Genomic DNA, 17,430 nt, shown 5'->3' with positions numbered 1-17,430 from the left:
GCTTTTTTTAGCCATCGTACCAGGATATGACTGTATAGGCATTTTGAGGCTCTCATGGCTAACCTCTGCATATATTCAAAGCTTATTGTTGAAATCAAAGTAAATTAACAACAAATAAACCTAATGGATTTAACTGCATACATCATTTTTCATTCTGCTCCATATACCTTGGGAAATAACGGTAAACAATTCACCTATGAAAGCAATAATCACTTTTTAGATAACCAAAGCACATTTTTAGTTTTCTTCTTTTCATTGTGTTAGTCCTCTAAAATACATTAAACATATCAATGCCAACATTTTCTTCACAGGGACATGCAGTAACATCTTGGATTTTAATACTTCCTCTGTTCCTCCCTTTTTTTGCCTTCCTTTCAAACTCCCCCTGTAGCCTGCTCCCATTCTTAACCCAAAGACATGCTGCTTGGTAAGTACATGAGTAATATTTTTATATTTATTTTTTAATTTAATTTTTTTTTGGCTGCGCCACGCAGCTTGTGGCCGGGGATCGAACCCAGGCTCTGGCAGTGAAAGAGTCAAGTCCTAACCACTAGACTGCCAGGGAATTCCCAACGAGTAATATTTTTAATTGTTCTTTGGAAGTCTATCCCAAAGGCTCAAGTTGGGGGAATTCCTGAGCTGGGGATGGTGGATTTTCTGTCTCAGGACAGGGGACGAAGGGGAGTGAGGTGAAAGCATGATTGGATCCCAAGCTGAAGAGCTGGAACGCATCGGAGAACCCAGGCTCTGCTATGGCAGAGTTCACGAAGGCTGAATTTCAGGCATTTGTGTTAGGAACAAGCAGCTGATGGGAAACAAAAGGTGTAGCCAGTACAAGGAACCTTTGGCTACTAGAGCTCAGTGTTGAGAAGACATTTGAGACTTCCTAGTAAATAGGAATTCACCTTGGACAAGAAAGCAGGGGTCACAGGGACCCCTCTATCTGCTATCTGCCTCTCATAGGACCAGACCAGAGGATCTGACTTCCTCACATCTCCTTGATGATGGAAACTTTTTTTTTAACAGCAAAGAAAGCCATTCGCTTCACAATTAAAAAATAAGAAAATGCAAATAACTTGGGAGATGCATGTTGTGAATGCTTTGAAGTCAAATGATGGTATCAAGTCTTTTTGGACTGTGATAAATAGAGATGGTTAGAAAATTGGAAGGCCATGTGACCCTGGAAGAAAACTGGGTGTGGTGGTTGCTCTGGAAGAGGGTAACGAAAAGGGAACTTGAATCAGTGAAGATAAACTGTTGTCCATGATGAGTTTATTTTTAGGCTGCTTATAAGGGTGTTTTGTGACCTATCTGTTTGATCAGATACATACTGGTGGGAACTAAAGGATTTTAGTCCAATCTGTTCTTTTACAGATGGGAAAACAGGCTCTGAGATGTTCAGTGACTTTTTTTTTAATCATCTAACATGTTAGTGGCAGAGCAAGGATTATAGGGGCGAGGTTTCCTGATGCAGCTTACTAACAGAGAGACAGGAATCATTCTTATCCTCATGTTAGATTTTCTCTTCCTCCCGGATAGGAGGATCTTATCTCTGGAAGTAGAAGAGCAGACACAGCTGAAAAGCAAACTTAGGACTTAAGACCTAAGAGTTATGGACTACCAGAGATGATCAGATATGCAGCCAAAGCATGTCAAGGCCGTGTTTGGAAAGGCCTGAGGTCTGGAGGCATGGATGGGGCATGTGGATGGGTGACCCGAGGAAGGTGCCTCTGTAGACTTCCCTGAATCCTCAGTGCCCCATCCCTCCCTGCTAAGAGTCAGCACGTCTCCTGTATGGGGAGACACGGCAAAGGCCTCTCCCTGCAAGGCAATAGGCAAATCCTTCAGGAGCTGTCTTTCCTCTTCTCCTGGAGCTCAGGCCATTAACTGGGGTTAAATCCCAGCTTAACTCAGCTGTGAACCTGCTGGGCCTAAAAAGGTCAGGAAGAGAGTATACCCCACGGAGTTATAAGAATTAGCACGTACAAGTAGGAGCCACGGTGGGAGTACCATTGAGATTGGATGTTGGGAGTGTTTGATCAAGATGGCCAGAATGTAAGAATGGATAAATTCAAGTTTATTGACATGAGGGTACTTTGTTAGGACACGGGCTTACACAAGACCTCAGGGGATGGACCACTGTTAGGTGGCTCTCAGAATCCTGGAGATGGCTCATTTTAAGCAGAATGGAAATGCCTAGGTTGCCCTGGCAGATGAAAGCGGAAGGAATAAAGAGGAAAAGGGAGGTGGACAAGTAGGAATGGAAATATGAGCCCAGAAGACCCACCATCCTCCACGGTCATCAAGAAGGTACTGGGGACCGACATCCCTAAGACCGCTCAGTGGTGTCTCCCATCTGCAGTTGATAGAGGCAGTCACAGTGCTGGCTCATTAATAGCCATGGAGATGGTGGTCACCAATATAACAGAGGCCATGTGATTGCACCTAATCTCCAGGAGCCAGGGGGCTGCAATTACCATAACAAATGGCAAGTCTGGACAGCAGCCAAGGGGCTTGATTCTCAGGGAGCTGCAGAGCTGATTAGTAACACGGGGAATCCTTAGGGACAAGACAGGCAGCAACCAACAGTGGCGATGCTTAATATCCACCAAGAAGGCAAGACTGGACAGTCAGGAGATGAGGATGGTTGTTCCGATAAACAGCCATGGTTCCTCTCTCTGCTCCAGGACTGGAGTCAGTTTTCAGACGTGGTACACACGGGCTGAAGAGGAGGCAGGCTCCCTAAAGAAAGCCCCTTGCAGTACTTCAGAAAATGTATACTGTAATGATTCTACAAGTCCTTCTCCAAAGAGCCCTACAGGCTTTTCTCAGGTGACTACATTAGGCAAAGGGGAATGCCCATTTATTTCAAGGACTATTGGACACAAGATCTGAGTTGCTATTGGTATCTGGAGACCACACACCATCATGTTCACCAGGTTAGAGTGGAAACTCACAGGATTAATAAAGTTGTCCTGCCTAAAGTTCTGTGAGCAGAGGGTCCACTGGGTTCAAAGATCTACCCAATAGCCATTTACTGGTCCAAATGTATAATTTGTATTGACATAATTGGCATTTGGAGTAACCACACACTAGATGCTTGACCTGTGGAGCTATCCCAATGGAGAGGGCCAAATGTAAGCCTCTGACATGACCTCTCTCCCATCAAGAGTGTAAATGGAGACAACATCCATTACCATCCCCACCTTACGAAATATTGTTCTGATTTAGTCTCCCAGTGAGGGAGGGGTAAGTGTCAGAGGTTTCCCCTCAGTCTTACCCACAATGAGGACGCAGAGAAATACGTGTGGAACTCAGGTGATCCACTTGGGTGCCTCTTGGTCCTCCCTATCCAATTGTAACTAGAAATGGTCTGAGTAGACTATGGTTCCCAGAGACTGAGACCACTCTGGACCACTCCGGAATGAGGGTTTGGGTCACAACACAGTAAGTTACTAAGACCTTCAGAGCTGCTGGCTGAGGGTGAGGGCAATCTAGAATGGATGGTAGAGGAGGGAGGTGATGAGAACCATGCAGAGTTCCGAGACCAAGTACAGTAACAGGGGCGACAGTTAATCCCACTAGCCTGCCTCTTTCAAGCTTCTTTTCAGGAAGAGAGGCCCATTGGGAACTGGAGGAGCAGATTCACAAACATATGTGAGATGCAGTGTAAGGTGTGGACCATGGACCACAGGTGGCCGCCGAGGATGAGCATAGCTCAGATTATTCCCTCGAGACAAAGTCTACTGGGATAAATGGAAAAACTACTAAGCTTTTGGGACCCACTCAGGAGTTCATGCCAGGGCCACATTCTCCCTGGCTGCTCCGAGTAATTATTGAGCTTGCAGAGGTACCAGAGCCAGACCATCTGCCTGATGCAGGACTTTTCTCAGGAACATTCTTTACTCTCAGACAACCCATTGGTCCAGCTAAAACTTTCTCACTGCCAGCCCCTCTCTAGCCCATCCTCCTTCCTTTGCCACCTCCTTTCACAGGTGTCAGACCTTCCTAGTCCTTTTGCCTGTCCCTTTATCCCTCGTAGTCATTTTTGCACTTCTAATTTTGTCCTGGCATCTGCTTCCGAAGGACCTGTACTGACATGTCTACCACTTAAAAAGCAATGAGCAAAAAATTGGTAAGGTTTACGAAGCAAATAAAAATGGAACTTATGAGAGCATATGCGTGAGCATAACTGTTGGCTGCTACTGTATTACCTATGATCTTACCTGAACTTTGTTTGTGTCAATCAAGTGTTGTGCCATGGATTTTAGGATAATTGCAAAGAAGAACCAGGAATGCTGTTAGGAAGAGAAAAGACAACCAGAAATTTATCTCCTTATGGCAAAATAATGATAATTCTGTTCTTCAGAACATGTGACTTTATAAAATCTTTACCTTAAAATGTACTCTTTGAAATTAAATGCAACAGAGCAATAGTATATTCTCCATTATGTTAGGACCATCTTTAGCCAAGTTCTAATGGTAAAAGTCAATGCCAGATATTTCTGTTCCTCAGTCATCTCAAAGGCTAAAATAAGATACTGGTTTACTCGACATGGTGATAAGACAGTAGTCTTTTTTTTTTTTCTTCAGAAATTAATCCTTATTTTTTAAGGAGTCTTATTGAGATATAATTGACATACAATAAACTGCATATATTTAAAGTATACAATTTGATATTTCTTTTCTTACTAGTAATGTACATATGGCAATCCCAATCTCCCAATTTGAGACGGTAGTCTTATGAAATACTTATTCATTGGGTGTTCTATCTGTTTTACTTAGTTAAACAAAACTAAGCAAACCCTTTTCATATTAAAATACGTTGTAGCAGACCCACCCCTAACATTGCCAGGGATAGAGACAAAAGTGAAAATGGAAGCCACATGTGAAAATATCTGAAAGTTCAAAGCCAAGTTAACAGAGTCAAATAAAATATGCTGGATCCTCCCATCTTGACAAATATAACTTCATGACAACTTGGAATGCTATACCAGAACACGGGGGCCCACCCCGTCTTCTCACCCGAGGCTCTGTCCCACACTGAGGGGCCTGCTGCACGTGTGTAGCTGTCCAGCCTGCAAATACAAGTGCCACACACAAACCTGTCCCTCTCTCCCGCCAAACACCGCTTCCAGCTTGGGTCTGGGGTTACACTCAAGATTTTCCCTCTGAAGGGTGGACTTACGAAAGAGGTCTAAGCACACCCAGGAATAAACCTATGAGCCCTCTGGGTGGGGGCTCCTGGGGATTCTTACAGGTTCTGAAGGAGTGGTTGGGGCTCCCAGGGGGCATTTCCCTTGGCTAGTCTCATAACTTTTCCTATGAGAAGAGGTGCATCTGGAGAAGACAAAAGCATATCCAAGAATGGAGGCCCCTCTTTCTTGGGTCTAAGGGTCTTGCTGATCCCAGATACAAAAAGTATATGTCATATACATACACCTCCCTTCCCAGCCTCTCCATCACAGATGACAATTTTGAATTTTGTGTTTATCATTACCTTGCTTTACTTCATAATTTTGCTACTGATATTACACATCGAAGCAATCAATATTCAGTGTAGCCTGCCACCGAACTTCAAATAAACGGATTCATTCTGTATGTGTTCTCGTCTGATTGCCTTTTTAATTCAACAAATTCTTTCCTGAAGCTTGTATATGTTGAGCTATGTAGCTAGGGGGCTGTATTATCATCAAATTATACACATAATGCCAATTTACCTATCTGCTTTGCTGTTCATGGGCACTCGAATTATATTCAATTTTAGGCTGATACAAACTATGTTGTTAAGAACTTTTGAGTTCCTGGGCCTAATGCTGAAGGATTGACTGAAGTGAAGAAGAAAGGATGTTTACGTTATAAAGGGGCAGCGCTGGCATAAAAGGGATCATTTCTTGCTAAACTTGATACTGGAAATGAAATTTATGTTGTTGGGAATATTTAATCAACACAAGGCACCCCACCTTGTCCAAAATGATATTTTTAACCCCGATGCCACATGTTCCCACATTTGTCTCTTAATTTAACTGAGACCTGTCACTCTCCACCTCCACTATTTACCTTGAATCCACCAGGACTAACCCCATTGAGCCTCTTGCCTCTGTTCACAACTGATAACAGAAGAAGCCTCACTCTTCTCCTGCCCTCTGATCTCCATAGGTTCTGCACATCCCCTTGTATATCTGTATACCTCACTGCTTCCCATCTCCTGAAACCCACCCACCATACCTTCAGTCTGGAACACATGGTCCATCACCAACAAAATCTCCTGAAGATGCAATTTCTCCTCCAAACATTCCCTTTGCCTTGTCTTTTAAGTGAACACTGACTCTTCCCCAGAGGACCCTGCTGGAAAGGGTGTGAAGAAAGGGGACCCTCCTACACTGTTGGTGGGAATGTATTGATAAATTGGTACAGTATGGAGATTCCTTAAAAAACTAAAAAAAGAGCTACCATATGATTCAGCAATTCCAATCTTGGGCATAGATCTGGGGAAATACGTGGTTCAAAAAGATACATGCACCCCGATGTTCCTTGCAGCACTGTTTACAGGAGCCAAGACACGGAAGCAACCTAAATGTCCACTGAAAGAGGAATGGATAAAGAAGACGTGGCACATATATGCAATGGAATATTATTCGGCCATAAAAATGAAATAATGTCTTTCACAGCAACGTGGATGCTAGGCATGCTAGGTAGGCAGCCTTCTCCAGCAGCCCCGTCTCCACCCTTGCGCCGCTACAGTCTATTCTCTACACAGCCATCAGAGTGATCTTTTCAACCAAGGTCAGCTCACGTCACTCCTCTGCTCAAAACCCTCTAATGGCTCCCAATTTCTCTTTGAGTGGAAGCCAAAGCCCTTGCAATGGCCCACAGGCCTTATGCTACCTGCCAAACCTCCTGCTGCCTTTCTGACTTCATCTTGCCTCCTCTCTTCTTTGCTCAGGTGGCTCCAGCCACACTGGCCTCCCTGCCATCCTTCAGGCACGTCCACCAGATGTGCTACTGCATTACGACATTATACAGGTCTTCTCCCCTACCTATTTTTTAAATTGAAATATAGTTGACTTACAATAGTATATTGGTTTCAGACGTATAACATAATGATTCAATATTTTTATAGATTTACTCCATATAAAATTAATATAAAATATTGGCAATATATCGTGCTGTACATTACAACCTTGTAACTTATTTATTTTATACCTAGCAGTTTGTACCTCAATCCCCTCCACTTATTTTGCCCCTCCCCACACTCCTCTGCCTTCTGATAACCACTAGTTTGTTCTCTGTATCAGTGCATCTGTTTCTGCTTTGTTATATTAATTTTATTTTTTAGATTCCACATATAAGTGAATAAAATTTTGCTACTTGTGACATCACGAAAGGACCTGTAGAGTATTATGCTTAATGAAACAAGTCAGGCAAAACAGACAAACACTATATGTTTTCCCCTCTGCCTTTAATGTTCTATCCTAAACATCTCCAGCACCCTCACTTTTCTCACATTTTTTGCGCAGGTATTACCTTCTCCATGAGCTGTATCCTGACCGTTCTATTTAAAAATGCAAACCTCACCCTGTGCCCTAGGCACTCCCATTCCCCTTACCTGCTTGACATTTTTCTTCTCCCATGCTGCTTCTCACCTTCGAACGCACAATTTAATTAACTTTGCTATTATGTGTGTTGTTTATTGTTTTTATCCCGCAGTAGAATGTAAGCTTCCCAAGGGCAGAGATCTTTATTCTTTTCTCTAAATGTATGCCAAGTGCCTAGGATGGTAAGGATGGTGCTTGTTGCACAGAAGCACTTGGAACATATCTGCTGGATAAATTGAATGAATATACTCATACAGGTAATTTAAATTTAACCAAACAAACCGCTTGATCTAGGAAAATCTGATTTTAGTGAACTCCTGTTGACGCTTATTGATCCAGCCTTCAGCCTCTAGCTATTTACTAATCAATCATCTATCTGTCAAGTCATGATAGATAATTAATTTATCAGGGGACTTAAATTCACAAGTCTGTAAGTTACATCTTTATAAGCATCTCATCATCTCTTCTTATGTTACTAAAAATGCATGTGTTTCAACTTTTGGGGGGCAAAGAGTGGCTGTTTCTCTGCCTCTTCTCTGCTGTCAGTATATTCATTACTACATCATTAATCGTTTTGTTGGTATTTTTCCTCTTACTGTGCCTAAAAACCCAATAAATTTTATTTTGGGTACACTTAGCATTTTTGAATGTTTTAGGTCATTCATTCTGCTTTTAGGCCTAAGGGCTTAACTTGAGTCCATTCTACTTTGTAAGATGATCTGCTCTCTTGACATGGATCTCTTTTGCTTAATAGATTCATATGCTACCGTTTCAACATGAAGCTTATACCAGAAGCTACAAAAGAAATGATCTGTAAAAATCAATGAATCCTGTCACCTTCAGGTTTAAGTGAAAGCCATCCCAGGGAAAGGACCGTCTTTAAATTCCTTACCTTCAGGACATGCTTGACTGTTGTGGACTCATTTGATTGCAAAAGACCAGTCACATTTTTAACCAGTTCCTCGTGTATAGTTCTCTCCTTGCATGCCGTGGTCTTAAACACGAACTGAAGAAAATCCAAAAAGTGATAAAGTTAAATTCTTAAAAACAAAGCATCAAAAATTATGTTGCACGAATAACTCATGTCTCAAAATTATCTGCTCATGCCAGATTTTGTCATGAAATAAATGAAGTCCCAATGATAAGTGTAATACACACCTGCTCCTATTGAGGGCTTTGCAAAGGTAGAGCCTTGCTCACCTAAGCTCTCCTTGAAACGCTCTTTGTAGAAATCACAAAGAAGATCAGAGAGCAATTTAGAGGGTTCAAGCAAACATGGAGAGCTTTGACCCACCTACTTAGGATACATTTCCCCTTCTCCTTCCTTCCACTGGCAACAGGTGGGTGGCATGGTAGCATTTCTTCATCCTGAAAGGGTAGAGCACCCACTCAAATAGCCAAGTGGGGAAGCAGGCGCCTTCCAGAGGCCAGTAGGTGAGCTGCCCACAAGCCCAGGGTCCACTACCATCTCATGCTGAGACATGGTAATTAACAGGTTCATAAACATTGGCCGTCAGTAAGATTACAAATGCTGCTCGCTTTTTTCTTTTCTTAAAAGATTGGTTTTGGCATGCACCACTGAGTGCATGCCTTGGTTTAGTTTTCCATATTTCTTCATATATTTTAAGTATCAATTCATGCATGTGTGTTTAAAATACAAAATGCTTATTACTGAATTATAATACTTTACTTATCAGTTGGGTTTGCCTCAAGGAAGGTCATTTGTTCACAGTATTCAAAATTTGGACTTCGCTACAGTCAAGGATGAAGGTAGGCAAGAAACTCAAAGCAGAGGCACTCTGCATTTGAGTCTATAGTTATTTCTTTGACTTCATAGCACATTGACACCTAAATAGTCCTGATGGGGCCTGACTTCTCCAAGCTCACTTAAAAGGAGAAAAACAAGGCTAAGAGATGCATGAAACTACCTAAAATCAAGAGTAGTATGATTTTCCCTCTCATGGATTATGACTCATAGGAGGGTAACGTCATCAACTATCTAATCCCATACAGGGTAATTTAGCCCCAAGGGCATTTTAGCTAGCTCTGAAATTTTTAAAAATGTTGGCAGACCATGTCAGCCTCACAAATTGTTGTAAACCATGGCATTTAATTAAATCGACTTTTGACATACTTATTTGAAAAGACATGGTGTATGTGTGCATTTTGGATATCGTAGATGGAGCGAGTTAGCAGCATTTAGCACCACTGAACTTGAAATGGTGTTTAGTTTACTTCTAAATAAGTACGAATTATATCAACTATCCCATCTTTCAAGGACATCAAAGCATGATTGGTACCAGTTTGCATTATACTGTTAGGTGTGGCGCTTAATGTATATGTTAAAAAATAATTTTTTCCACCACGGCCTAAAAAAAAATTTAGACTCCATGGTCAAGGTCAGGCTGTCAGCCATGTACTACAACAGGAGTCAAATCACAGAATCATAGAGCTAGATGTTCATCTGGTCCACCCCATCTCACTTCACAAAGGAGAAAAATGAGGTTCAGAGAGGCTGACTGAGCCAAGTTAACTGTTTAACCTTAACTAGAATCTAGTTTTTCATTTGCTACTTTAACGCTCTTTCCAGAGTAAAATTCCAGTTGGTTATATTTATTAGGCTGTATTTGTTTTAGATATGAAATCATGTTATAAAATACCTTTAGGAATTTTTATCAGCTTGGAATTCCATGTAGGTATATTTCTAGACTTGAACCACTTCAAAGCACACTAAATAAGCAGCAAAATCAAATGGTCTCATCAGGATATTTCAAACATCCTGCTTAAAAATAAAGACTATTCCAGGGTTCATTTCCAGGACACTGCTCCAAAAGCATCACAGATAACATCTGAGAGCTGATTTAAAGCTCTCATCAGGAACTAGCCTTGGCTGTCACAAAAACAGTCACAACATCAGTGGGTTCTCAATGCAATTTTCAGTGATTCCATTGGAACAAGGTAAATAACATGTGTGTTGAAAAGGAGATGACTTTGCGTAATATGGATTGGGGAATTTTTTTCTTCTCAGCCCCTTTGGTGATTGAAATGGAAATGTGGGGTAAGTGTTGAGGGGATGAAAATTCTATAGATGATTCTGTTGAATAGTAAAGTCATCAATATCCTATAAATAGCCTATAAAAGTAAGCTATGACTCTGTCTTAGAAAGCAAACTAAAAAGGCATTTGTAGGTGGAACCGGCCTTCTGCAACTGAATTGTAGATCTTATTGGATAAAATTATATCATAGGGAAATTATTGTGAAGTAACTATTTTTGGTATATGGTCTATTTTAAGGAATGACATGTATTCATACTTAGACATTTGAGAAGACATCTAATATTTCTGACCGGTAGAAAACATGTAAATATAAAACTGTAATGAGAAAAATTCCTCACTGATGGTATCTCAGAGGGGTTCACTCCAGAATAAAATTTCTAGTTATTTCCTTTTACAGGAGCGTTTCTGTCATAAAAGACCCAAAATTCTTCTCGTCACCTTTCTAGACATCTAAAATATATGAGTAAATGTCTATCTATATATTAATGGAATATATCTTTTAATAAAAAGGTCTATGTCTCTAAAAGATATAATCTGTGCATAAAAATGGAAATTTAGGTCCTCTATGCATTATAAAGGAATATAAGGTACTTTTATTTATCTCTGGATGGGTTTTTCTTTTCATTCAAGAAGATGACATTTAGGCTGGAACTATAATGTGCAAACATCATCACAAGTTCACTGGCATTAATTCACAGGCCAACTGAAAATGAGAATATAAACATGTCCGAGTGAACAGCTGACGAAGGCCACTGGAGGAAGCAGTGCACACTGATGAAATGGGCTAGTGGTTCATGCCAGAGGATAAAGGACTTAACATACCAGGAGCAGGTACAAATATACAGTAACTGGGAAAATGAAATAATGCCTGAGAAAACAATAAAAAGAGCTAAGAAAACATTACAGAAGAAACACAGCGCATTCAACAAACCAACAGGAAATGTTTTCTTAAATTTATAAAAGAATTTCATTTATTTGTAATGCTGGCTTCAAAGCCCAACACTTTCGTTTTCTCCTCTACCTCTTTCTTTGCTCGCTCTCCCCATATAAATATTCACTTGCACAGGTACATGTCATTTATACATTTATACCCTGAAACAATATGAGTCTATCAATGCAAAAAGAAGGAATTCTAAGTAGCTAAGGGGAATATCTGATATGACTGTGGTAGGCACCTTTCAGCTAAAGGGGGAAACTTCCCACTTGTTGCAGACAGGAAATGAGACAAGCCACACAGCACAAGGGGATATGACCAGTGCCCAAGTGGCAATTTCATACCTTGATATAGGACTGGACGGAGTGGTCCAGCTGCTCCTCATGGCACTTGGTCACGATGTCAGTCAGAACCCTGGAAAAGCAAAGCTGTTCAGTGGATTTTCTGGAGAAGGCAGGAAAATACCACTTGGTTTGTCACTGGTGTGCTTGGTAAACTGAGTGCTTAATCGTTGCTGAATGAATGAATGAACCAATTTCAGATTCTCCCCACCCACCTTATCCCCCAATACTGGGTGTTTAACATCTACAATACCCATTAGCCATTTCCAACCTTGGAATCTCTAAACACTAGGATACAAGTAATGTCTTGTGGGTGCAAGATCACACTGGAGGCATTTTTGCCCAAGCTGTATGTGCTGTTATGGTCTATGTGTTTGCTGACATTGCCTTCTTGGAAAAGGGATCATTTTTAGTACCTTATGAAAACTTAAGATCTTTAACCTCTAACTATCATATTCCACTTTAAAAGGGCTTGTCTTCCAAACTAGAGGTGCTTTATATATATTTTTGGAAAAAGTAATTAGTTTAAGATGCAGATTTTTGGGTTCTCCCCCTTAGCTGGGTTAGGGTTTCCAGTAGCAGTGGTGGTACAGATTGATTTCTTCACATGAATACTTCTGGTTGCTCCATGGCTGTAGTGACTGGATCTATCCACTGAAATACTTAGGAGTTTTGCCAACAGAGATGCATCTATTCATGCTGAAAAGAGCATAATTTGAAGGCACAGTTGGGGACTTCTAATCTGGCTCCAGAACTGGCTGGTTGTAGAACTGTTAGAGATACTTTAATTTTCTAGAGCTTCAGAGCTTTACTTTAAAAATGACGCTAAAAACTCATTCTGAAAGAGGCTGATAATACGTCTGCGAGTTATGAAGGTACTGGTACTGGAAACATTTCAAGGTCAAGAGCAATTTTTTTCCAGAATGCTATGACTAGTACTTTAGAAAAATGAACTTTAGGAATATTTGATTCAATAATTAATTAAAAACACTATCTCTAAAAGAGGAAATTGTAACTGCCAAAGTCACCAGACAGATCAGTAATGTTGAAAGAAGGTAGTGTAGGAAAATTTAAAGTGAGAACAGTTGAAGAAAAATTGAACATAAAAAGAAATAAGATCTCATGGGAGAGAAATAGTACAGCTACTCTGGAAAACAACTAGGCATGTTCTTAAAATCAACACATACAACAACAATATGACCCAGCAATTGCTCATTTCAAAGGAATGAAAACCTATGTTCACCCCGAATCTACCAAAACCTGGAAACAACTCAGCTACCCTTCAATGGGTGAATTTTAAAACATATTGTGGTATGGAATACTACTCAGAAATAAAAAGGAGAGAACTATTGATTGATGCAACAACCTGGATAAATCTCCAGAGAATTATGCTGAGTGAAAAAAGCCAATCCCCGAAGGTTGCATACTGTCATATTATATAATTCCATATATATGTAAAATATGTAATATATAATATATATAAAATACATAATTTATATATGAATTTAAAATAGAATACATAATAAATTTATCAGTTTATTATATAAATATACAGAATATATATTTTAACATCTTATGTATAACATTTTATATATTCAGATTATATATAAAATTGCAATGTAATATACAGAAAATTCTTCAAGTAACAAAATCTGAGAGATGGAGAACAGATTAGTAGTTGCCCTGGGTAAGGGGTGAGGATTGAGATGAGAAAGAAGTAGGTGTATCAATAAAAGGGCGACATGAGGGATGCTTGTGGGGAGGGAATGTTCCCTCTCCTGATTCTATCAGTGTCAATATTCTGGGAGTGATACTGTCCTATAGTTTTGTAAGATGTTTCCACTGGGAACATCTAAAGAGAACATGGAATCTCTCTGCATTATTTCTTACAACTGCATGTGCCTCTATAACTATCTCAGAATAAAAAGTTAACTTAAAAAGCACAAAGAAAAAGTTAAAAAAGAGGTCTGAAACTTTACTTGAATGATAATAATAGATGATCAGAAGGTAAGAACTCAAAAGCGAGACATACTTAACTTTGAGATATGTGTTCGAAGGAAATGCAAGCATACACAATTAGGTGGCCACTTGGTTATAATCAAAGTTGTGTGTAACCACAGCTTATAAAATCTCCTCCCCCAAGGTTGTGCTCCGGATACCTGGTCACAGTGGTGCTTATTTCATCTTCTTCATTCTGTACCAGAACCTTGAAGAGCTGATTCAAGATTATAGGCAGAAAACTCATGATTGCATGAATCTTTTCCACATTCAGTAAGTTCTGTTAAATTTGCAGGACCGAAAGAAAAAAAAAAAAAGGCCATTGATTAAATTTAAAGCACATTTTTACTGATGTTCTTCAGAACTTGAATATGAATACTGTAGCTCACTTCTGTTTGGCTTTATTTTTCAAGGCATTGAGCATGACATAGAGGCATGGGGGTCATGTTACAAGGAATCTACATCTAATTAATTTAGAGTCAATTGATTTTGATTTTCAATCACTTTTATTTTGGAGAAACTAATCTGTGCTCATTTTTTAATCAACACACAGACATCTTTTAGGAATTGTGAAATAAAATCATTTAGTCTCTGAATTGATAAGGTGTTTAAAAATCTTCCATAATAATTATCCCTTAGTTTGCTACTCAGTGCAAAATACAAAGGTCTGTTTTCCCCATTTCTACCCTGGAGACCACTGCAACTATTTGCATGTCATGTTACCTTACAAGAACGGATGAAATTCGAGGTAGGTGACTGAGACATATCTTTCTCCCTTTTTTGGCATTGTTGGAAAAATGCGTTCACATGTGGATCCTGAAACAGCAAAAGAAAGTCTTGATTTCTGATGACACATAAGCTCTCGAACAATCATGGTGATGGGAGGTGAGCCCTTCTGCAGGACAGATGCCTTGATGTGAGGTGCTTTATCAAGGAGGCAGAGTAACAGACCTCTCATCTTCACAGACATTGCAGCACACGAAGGACTTGACCTACACTACACAGCCCACTCTCTCTCCTGTTTCACTCTCAGAGACTTGTTTTCCTTTTGGGCCACATGACAATGGCTAGAGAATGACTGCCCTTGGTTCTATTCTTTCCTTTCTTTTTAAAATTGCCTTCTTTCATCTTCCTATTCCTGCTTCTTCCACAGACTTCTACCAATTTTAGTAACCTATTCTTTAACACACATGAGAATGGGTACAGTTTAATACCGATAGGGATATTTTCAGACTTAAAATGTTAGAGTTAAGAAAAGATTAGGAAGTCCACCTGACATCATGAGATAAAACTTGACACCCCAAATCTGTATGTAGAAGTCCTAGATCCCAGTACCTCAGGATGTAACCATATTTGAAGATAAGGTCTTTAAAGAAGTAATTAAGTTAGGGTGACCCTAGTCCAATATGACTGATGTTCTCATAAAAGAGTAAACTTGGATGTGCACACACGGAGGAAAGCCAAGGACAAAGGCCTTGGAAGAAGCCAACTTTGTTGACACCTTGATCTCAGGCTTTCAGCCTCTAGAACTGTGAGAAAATTCCTTTCTGTTGTTGAAGCCACCCAGTCTGGTATTTTGTCATGGCACCTGAGCAAATAGATTAAATAGCATTAATCTGTCCTTTAATGCTATTTCCTGAAAAGGTTGTCACCTTGGAAATGCCTAAGTTCTGTGTTGAGGGTCAAAGTTATGTGGTCAGAAGTGGGATACAGCCTTTTAGTGAAGGTACACTCTCTGGGTGTTTCTCTGGCCTTTGTCAGTTCTAGAGGACATCTGCAGTTTGGGTTCCCCTCGGGTCGGAGTGTGTGTGTGTGTGTGTGTATATTTCTGGATTCACCTCATTTATTCAACAATGATTTACTGAAAGCTGACTATGTGTCAGGTCCTTGTCAGGCACGGAGGACAGAGCTCAGGGCAAGAAAAACCCACTCTGGTCCATCCACTATGCCCAGGAGTCAGGTATCCTACCGTGATTTTCACACACACATATTTGTTCATAACTAGACGCGTGTTTCAAAGGAAAGCAGGGTGGCATATAGGTGTATGCCAAGATGATACAGCATATCTGAGGGGTCAGGAAACAGGGAAGGCTCCTTTGAGGGAGTGACGTTTGAGCCAAGATTTGAAAGATGGGTAGGAGCTGCGCAGACCAATGACAGGAGGGGAGGCAGAGAGGGAGAGATTGCTTTCCTGGCTGAGGAAAGGCTGAGTGTCACAAATCCCTGGCTCTTAGAGGAATGAAGCAGATGGAGGGCACCGTGCAGGAGAAGGCCCAGGGGGTTTGAAAACTGAGGTAAATACTACCATGGAGGGAGGAAGAATGTGTCCCCCAGGGTGATGAGTACATGCGCAGTGGAAGCTGAGGCAGAGAAAGGTAAGCAGTGGTGAGTCACAGAGAAACCTGGGCTGTCTGGAGGAAAGCAAGAAAGAGAAACTCGGGGCATTCTCAGAGATACAAAAGCAGGATTTGGTGGAGAATGACCATCTTGTGGAACCTGACCGGGGCTGATGGCATCAGAGAAAAGATGGGTTTAAGGAGTTATGGGCATAGGACTGGGGAAGAGGATGAAATTTGGCTCAAGGCACCAGTGGTTATGGAAAGACATTTTGATCTAATACATGGTGGTACCTGGATTATTTCATTTTTCTTAGCGACCAAGTATGTGCTAGGGATAAAGCAGCATGAAGCAAAAATCAAAAACAAAACAAAACAAAACAAATGAAACACAGACACACACTGAATTAAGAAAGAAGCAACACATATTCTATGTACTTCTAATAGTTTGCTTTGCAGTTTATAACTGGTACCAGAAAAGTCCTCACACTGTGATAGAAAAGCTGCCTTGTAATGGAAGGGGTGTGTCTGCGGTAATCTGACAGTGCTAACAGGGCCATTTGTACAGCACTTTGCAGTTCATGAGATGTTTTCACAGGCAGTTTCTCATTTTGAGCCTCACTACAACCTTAGGTGGAAATTTTTTATTGTTGTCATTTTTCTGATAAGCACATAGTACTGCAGGGGAGAAGTGACTTGTCCAGGGTCACTGGGCCAGAAATTGGCTGAATTGGCTCTCAAATACAGTTCTGCCAACCTCATGGCCTTTCTATGAGAGGAGCCTTGGGTAGACATTGGGAATTAGACTGAGTTTTAAGCTAAAGGTCCAAAGCCTTTTCTTTTCTTTTTTTTTTTTTAAGCTCTTTATTGGGATATAATTAGTTTACATTCTTGTACCAGCTTTTGAGGTACACCAAAGTGAATCAGCTGTACTTATACATATATCCCCATATTCCCTCCCTCCTGCAACTCCCTCCCACCCTCCCTGTCCTGGTCCACTAAGGCATCACCCATCAAGTTGATCTTCCTTTGTTATACAGCAACTTCCCACTAGCTACCTATCTTACAGTTGGTAGTGTATATACGTCTATGTTACTCTCTCACTTCATCCCAGCTTCCCCTTCGACCCCTGCTCCCCCAACCCCGTGTCCTCCAGTCCATTCGCTG

At 40.6% G+C, this 17,430-nt stretch overlaps 1 protein-coding gene across 4 annotated transcripts in view; it reads right to left on the bottom strand.

Annotated features, from left to right (window-relative positions):
• DOCK10 (dedicator of cytokinesis 10) overlaps positions 1 to 17,430 on the bottom strand; it is a 261,399-nt gene that overhangs the window by 50,577 nt on the left and 193,392 nt on the right. For all 4 annotated transcript variants that reach the window (XM_057744533.1, XM_057744534.1, XM_057744532.1 and 1 more), the window contains exons 23-27: positions 14,651 to 14,743; positions 14,089 to 14,207; positions 11,933 to 12,002; positions 8,491 to 8,604; positions 4,227 to 4,298 (exon numbers count right to left, since the gene is read on the bottom strand). In XM_057744533.1, the coding sequence (XP_057600516.1) occupies positions 4,227 to 4,298; positions 8,491 to 8,604; positions 11,933 to 12,002; positions 14,089 to 14,207; positions 14,651 to 14,743 (468 nt within the window). The remainder of the gene's footprint in view (positions 1 to 4,226; positions 4,299 to 8,490; positions 8,605 to 11,932; positions 12,003 to 14,088; positions 14,208 to 14,650; positions 14,744 to 17,430) is intronic.

This window comes from Hippopotamus amphibius, chromosome 8 (assembly GCF_030028045.1).
Source record: "Hippopotamus amphibius kiboko isolate mHipAmp2 chromosome 8, mHipAmp2.hap2, whole genome shotgun sequence".
NCBI classification, from domain to species: domain Eukaryota; kingdom Metazoa; phylum Chordata; class Mammalia; order Artiodactyla; family Hippopotamidae; genus Hippopotamus; species Hippopotamus amphibius.
This window is presented reverse-complemented; position numbering and strand designations above follow the sequence as displayed.